Here is a 6,836-nt window from a genome sequence, read left to right as displayed (position 1 = left end):
AGAGAGAGAGAGAGAGAGAGAGAGAGAGAGAGAGAGAGAGAGAGAGAGATCGCGACGGAATGAGAAATAAAACAGAAAGGGAACGACCGGCGGCCTACCGAGGGGCACGCAGGGGGTTGCAGATTAGATAGATCTCGTGTTTACGCGAATGAGAAGCACAGTCGATATCCCCATTGATGGGATTGGTTAATATAATAGTCGCGGACCCGCGCAACTTCTCTGGTCTCTCTCCTCTTCGCCCTCGTTTTGCTTCTTTGCGCATTGCACGCGACAACGACGACGACGACGACGACGTACGAGGCGGTGTGTGATTCATTCTGGTTTATTCCTCTGTCTCGCGGGAGTCAGCGATATTAGTCGCTCTTCTCTCCTCTCCCCGTTCTCTTTTTTCTCTCACGCGACCTCTGACCTTGAAGATCGTCTTGTCTTCTCGCCCCGACACCTGCACATTAAGCTTGCACTTGCCCCTGTTGATCCGTTCTCGTTTATTTCATTTTCTATGGCCAATAAAACACGGTGAGTCTTCATTTCCGTTCGCTTTTCCTTTCTTCCTTTTCTTGAGCACTCTCTCGGGACTGCACAATCCTTGCAGGTCCGTGTCCTGGCAACGATGGATATTTGTTGCCGGATTCGTCTTCTTATCGTCGAGAATTATTCGAGAATTCTATACTAGGGAAAAAGAGAACTGAAGACAGCAAGGCTAATTTGTCATTTCTAATTTACTATGATTATCTCTGCGGACGGATTAAGAGTTTCCCCGCTGACTCCTTCGAGTGCGCATCGTATTGTGAAGTGCTGAATCGTTTGGAGCGTTAATATATTATTTATCTCCCTGACCGTTTATTTGTATCAAATCCGCGTATCGCCGCTGGTGAGCGTTTATAAGCGAGTACGAATGCAGTCACGAATCGTACGGCTGTTTGGAAAGGTACTCGCTTTCATGGTCGTTCTTTAACCGCGTCTATCAATCTGAATGATCACTGAGACGATCGGAAAGTTACTCGACAAATGGCGAGCGAATTTGACACTCGATCCGCCCGAGACGAGGCTGCATGCCGTAATTGCTGAACACGCTCGCTATCGTGCGCGTATTATTGCGAAAGAGGTTCACGATTAACCTGGAAATACACGCGATACCATTATCAATAACGCGCTAATTCACGTTTCCGGTTGGACTGGTAAACAATCTTGCCATAGATCGCAGAAGCGTACCAGCTGACACTATTAATACCTCCGAAGAAGTTGCTGAAAAAACGTTGCATCTCTTGGATACTGAGAGAATTAAACATGTACTGAAAGAAAGAAAAAAAAGTCGATAGTCGCCTCACATCTTTCTTTCAATTTTTCTCAATTTCGCGGATCTTATTAGTTTAATGCGTTATTATTTGTGTTATCTATTTTTCTGATTGTAGGATCTTATTATTCGCAGAGCCGTTTTTCCAGAGCGAAATAAGTCGCACGTGACCATCCCATAAATTCCCGCCAAAATTCTTTCGTGCATCAGAGAGCTCCCCCGCGATGAATATCTTTCTCGTGGCGGATCCGGCACGAGGGATCGTTAATAAAGGTCTCTGCTTCGCGCGATATTCACTCGACTAACCCTTATCGTCGTCGTCGTCGTCGTCGTCGTCGTCTATGCTCATTCGAGCTGTCCGCGAAAATCGCCGACGCCGCGAGAAAATTCTGATTAATAAAGCCGAGCGTCTCCCGCTGCTCAGACGCGGATATACACTCTCTCGTTCTCGTCTTTGTGTAAGGAAGAAATAACAATGGACGATAATACGCGGCGCGACCTTCTCTCGTAATTATTCTATCGCTCGTGGGTGAGCTCGATCGTCGCGCGATTTTGTAACAACGCGATCGGAACCTCCTCGAGCGAAACGTACGTAGAAGAGAGAAAGAAAGAGAGAGAGAGAGAGAGAGAGAGAGAGAGAGAGAGAGATTTGGCAATTGCCAAAGTTTTCTTTCCGCTTATCAAGGTCAGCAAAACATCGTTGACCTCGCGTCGGAAGTTATCGCGACCGTTACCGAAGATGAACTTGATTACAATTCGTATCTCGTCGACACTACAGTCGCTGTCGACTGCGCGACACGTGTGCACTCTTCTTCATATGCCAATGTCGTTTGCATTGTCGTTCCATTGAACTTTAAAATGCACGCACACGAGGTGACATCGCAGAGTGCGTGTCCGCGATATCGAGGAGCGCGATACGCTCCAGCGAAAATAAGTCGAAAATGTCAAATTCAATGGACACAAGTTATCTTCCTCTTGGGATCTTCCACTGAACTAACTATGTGTGTGTGCGTATAGTCTCGTAAAGAAGAAAAATTACTCACATTTTCGACTCGCTATTTTTTTACGTACGTCTTATCTCACCCCTTTTCCCGAGTAGAAATTTCAGCCCTACTTTCCGACCTCCCCCTGAATTTTCTACATCTATATACTCTGCAGGATTAGTGTATATTTCATACACTGTGAGACAAAATATCTAAAAATTAGTAAATATTTATTTGTACTAACAGTATACTTTACTTAAATCTATATTCTTTTTTAACGAAGCAAATAATTGCTTTCATAAAAAGTTAAGGTTTTCTCTTGAGATTTTAAGAAAGTACATATTTTCACACAAGAAAGTACACATGGAATCTAAAGTCTTAGCGCCTCTCAATGGCACAAAATGACACAAAATTCCATTTGTAAGTATTATCTCAAGGAAGAACCCCTCGACGCGAAGTTAGTAGACTAAATAAAGTCAAAAGAAGTTGATACAGGTTTTACAGTATCTGAGTAGGCGTGGAATATTAAGGCCAAAAGTAGGATGAACATTTTTATCCGGGTTCAAAGAAGCAAAACAGTGTTGCGTACGCGAGTCGAATTATTTCCGTTAATTATCGCATAATTACGATAATTGACGCGACAATAACATATGCGATATATTTCGTATTTAAATAATACACGCGCACAATGGCTTTCGCCTACAATATTTGCAGGATTCCGTCTAATTCAAAAGCACACCATCATCATTCGAACATTCTCCTGTACGCGTGCGTCCGTGCATGCTATTATTAGTATATCGCTAATTAATATAACAAGGTACTTACCACCCTGCGTCCCCCGCATGAACATCTTCCGGATAATCGCAGTCTTATCGGTATAAGCGTCGACATCGGCGACGTTGCTGCACACACGTCGGAATTCACGGAACGAGTCATCCTTCGACGGTGCCTTGCCCTTACTTCCCTCGTCTTTGCCCTCATCCTTCCCCTTAGTCTTCTCCTTCTTCTCCTCGACCGTCGCGGTCTTCCTCGTCCTCTGATCTGAGTTCTTGGCTGTCACTTTACTCGAGGACTCGCCCGCACCTTTCCGTGGCGTTGTGGTCTTCTTTGCACCCTTGGTCGGAGCTAGAAGGGTGGAAAAGAAAAACAACCTGTTAAAGATTGCAAGTATAATATTGGTTGTTGAAAGCTTGTCAATGACAAGATATTTCCTACACTGAGAGAAGAATTTAGTAAATATTATCAAAATTTGGTTACTATTACTAAATGGTAGACGTAAATATAGCGGGCCAAAGCTATGGCAATACTTATTAATTAATTTAGTTCTGTAAAATAAATTATTTATTTGACAGAAGTAAAATTTATTTGCTTCCAGAATATATTTGGTAAATAAAACTTATTGAATAGTTGAGCAAAATAAGCGATTTTGTAATAGTTACAAATTTTTGGTAAATTCAACCAAACATCTGTAATAATAGATATTGAAACGATGTAATAACTGTAAATGAATGAATTTTTCATTGTGCTGCAACAAAACATACTTATACTAGTAACAAAATAGAATTCCTACTGAATCCTACTGAATCCTACTGAATGAAATATTTATACTAGTAACAAAATAGAATACCTACTGAATCTTTTATTATATAGGATATAACAATTTCATAACAATTATCAAATATCTGTTCATAACTGTAATATATTTCATATTAAATATTTAACATTAAGTAACTATTATTAAATTATTTAATTGATGTTACTGTGGATGCAATTACGTCATACTCCTGATCTATTAAATATTTGGTAATTATTAATTAATAATATTTTATTAATATTTATTAATAAAATTTATTAATATTTTTTTTATTAGTTAATAATATTTAGTATTAGATACTAAGGTTTCAACGAATTTCTATAACTAAATGCAGTTTGTTATAATTACCAGTCTTTTCTCTCAGTGTACATGGAAAACATAATTCTGTAACTGAATATTCTATCGTTTAGTAAAAATAAGAATCAAATATAAAAAATTCGTTGCCGAATTTTTATCTGATCCTTAGGCAGTTGTACAAACTAAGACTGTCTTTTATCGTGTGCTCGCATCTTCATGTACAAAATAAGCTTACCCGCCGTGAACGGATAAAGGATTAATGTTTGCAACGAACGATATAAACGCAATAATCTTTCGCCGATATCGATGAACTTTTCCGTCTTTAAGCGTGACAATCCCTTCTGAGTTGGACTCTTCCAAAGTTCCGGCTGTGAAGCTCGCGCGAGAGATAAAGGCTATTAGAAGTCAGGCAAGTTTCGCGCAGAAGAAGAGCAGGAAAACCTTTGAACGATCTTTCACTTCCGACTACTTAATTGTAGATCACAGGATTGTTCTCGAAATAATATCCGCGACAAAGAGCACTACTACTCCTACTGCTGCCAATATGAGGAAGTTGATTCTCGGCCCTACAAGCGCGAAGACGGCGCAAAGTTTCGCGCAGAGTATCGATCGATAATCGAGCTTGGTGCAAATAATTACATGATCTCTCAAGCTCCTCCAGCTTGTCCAGGATGATCCGTTTGTCCTCGTCGGATAATCGCTCCCAGCCCTTCACGTCCTCCTCAGGATCGTCGATTCTCTTGGTAGTGGCCCGCTGCTTGGCGAACACCTCGAAGAGGCAAGTTACGTGATGCCAGGCCGGCATTAACTTGCCATCCGAGAAGAAGCTCACCACAAGCTTGCCCATTCGCAACTCGTCCTTCTCGATCGTGCATTTGCACTTCTTGCACTTGGCGCGGCCGCTCTTGGCGCGCTCCACGACGAAGGGTTTATCCTGATCCCCTCCCGTCTCCTCGGCGTCGCTTGGCATTCTACGCTTTCACCTGCCGACTGCAATTGGACACGTGTGCAGCCTTGGTCAATCACAATGTGCGTGTTACATATATCAGATTCTGTTTCCTGCCTTCTCCTCGCGCCCGTTCTTTCAGACGTTCGCGACGTTCGCCTCGTTACGCGTAATCGAGGAATCAAGAATCCGCCAACGCAATACCCAACGCGATATCCTCGAATGCGGTAATTAAGCTGTGCATTAGTTTCGCTTACAATCGAGTTCTCTCTCTCTCTCTCTCTCTCTCTCTCTCTCTTGCTCACGGATCCGCGCAAGGCGCTGCAAAGTGGAGTAAATTGCGTTGGCTGCAGTTGCGTAAGCTATTGTAATATACATTTGCTACGCTTCTAACAAATGTTCCTTAGCAAGATAGATCTTACTGTTTATATTTTCACATACTATATATATACACAGTTTATTTTTCTCATATTATGAGATACACGGTAAAATAGAAAAGAATTGATAAGAAAATTTAATTTATAAGAATTGTTAAAAAGAAATTACAGTATTCTCTACATATATACTTTGCTATGCGTCCTATTTGGGGCAAATCTAACAAATGTTCCTTAGCAAGATAGATCTTACTGTTTATATTCACATACTATATACAGGGTGGGAAAAAAGATCGGTACCCCTAAATAATTCGGAAAATATAAGTTTTATAAAAAAATATTTCAGACAAAAGTTGTAAGGTTTAAGAAAATGCATTCAATGGTAATATTTATTTGACCTTAGGTGGCGCCTTATAAAAAAGCTTTGCAAACAAAAGTTGTTCGTTTCTTTACGTAGAATAAAATTGCATAATAAAAAATATATGTTTCTATTTAAAAAAGCAAAGTTGACCTCGACCTGACCTTGGCAGCACCACCCGAAGATCAAATAAATATTATCATTGAATGCATCTTTTTTAAACCTTACAACTTTTGTCTGAAACATTTTTTTATAAAATTTATATTTTCCGAGTTATTCAGGGGTACCGACCTTTTTTCCCCACCCTGTATATACACAGTTTATTTTTTTTCATACTATGAGATACATAGAACAGAATTAAAGTAAAAAAATTTTATTTATAAGAATTATCGAAAACAAATTATAGTATTCTCTTATACTTTGCTATGCACCCTATTCGGATACTATGCATCCCCCCCCCTTGATTTTCAAACTTGATTCGATTGTCCATTCGAAGATCCGAGTCATCTCGAGTATTTCTCGAAACTGGAAAGTTCTTAAAGATGTTTAAGAATCCCGCAAGCAGTCTCAAGGAAGAAAGTCTCAAGGATCTTGCGTGACTACGTATTAATAATGTATCATAGTGAATATTGACACGTGCAGATATAAAGAAAACATGGAATTATATTACGACAGTGGTTGACCTTTCTCGGAGATCTTTCTGAAAACATTCAAGACTATCAAAACACTCGAGATCGCTGAGAGACCTTGACGATTCTTGAGAATTTCTGCGTGTCGAATGATATTTCAAAAGGAACGAGAAGGGATACATATTCACGCATGTATGAAGAACGACGTACAAAGTTGTGATAAGCGATCAATAAGCAGAAGCCGCGACTTCGGGATTGCGACTGGCTCGCAAATCGAACGATCTCGCGGCGCACAGAAAATCTCCACCGAATCTCGATAATTCTCCCCTCCGCCGTCCGCCCCCCCCCCCCCCCCCCCCCC

At 40.7% G+C, this 6,836-nt stretch overlaps 2 protein-coding genes across 4 annotated transcripts in view; one reads left to right on the top strand and one right to left on the bottom strand.

Annotated features, from left to right (window-relative positions):
• LOC116852147 (DNA ligase 3) overlaps nucleotides 1–6,836 on the bottom strand; it is a 61,102-nt gene that overhangs the window by 28,667 nt on the left and 25,599 nt on the right. For 2 of the 3 annotated variants that reach the window (XM_032832201.1, XM_032832200.1), the window contains exons 2-3: nucleotides 4,808–5,158; nucleotides 3,103–3,402 (exon numbers count right to left, since the gene is read on the bottom strand). In XM_032832201.1, the coding sequence (XP_032688092.1) occupies nucleotides 3,103–3,402; nucleotides 4,808–5,138 (631 nt within the window). In that variant the 5' untranslated portion in view covers nucleotides 5,139–5,158. The remainder of the gene's footprint in view (nucleotides 1–3,102; nucleotides 3,403–4,807; nucleotides 5,159–6,836) is intronic. The other variant, XM_032832202.1, reaches the window with a different exon arrangement.
• Nucleotides 1–6,836, top strand: part of LOC116852152 — a 25,604-nt gene that overhangs the window by 1,611 nt on the left and 17,157 nt on the right. The window lies entirely within an intron of this gene.

The sequence above is a fragment of the Odontomachus brunneus genome, unplaced genomic scaffold, assembly GCF_010583005.1.
Source record: "Odontomachus brunneus isolate Ranch 3 - 2012 unplaced genomic scaffold, Obru_v1 Obru_scaffold_203, whole genome shotgun sequence".
Taxonomy (NCBI): Eukaryota; Metazoa; Arthropoda; class Insecta; order Hymenoptera; family Formicidae; genus Odontomachus; species Odontomachus brunneus.
Note: the sequence above shows the minus strand (reverse complement) of the source record. Positions and strands in the feature narration are given on the sequence as shown.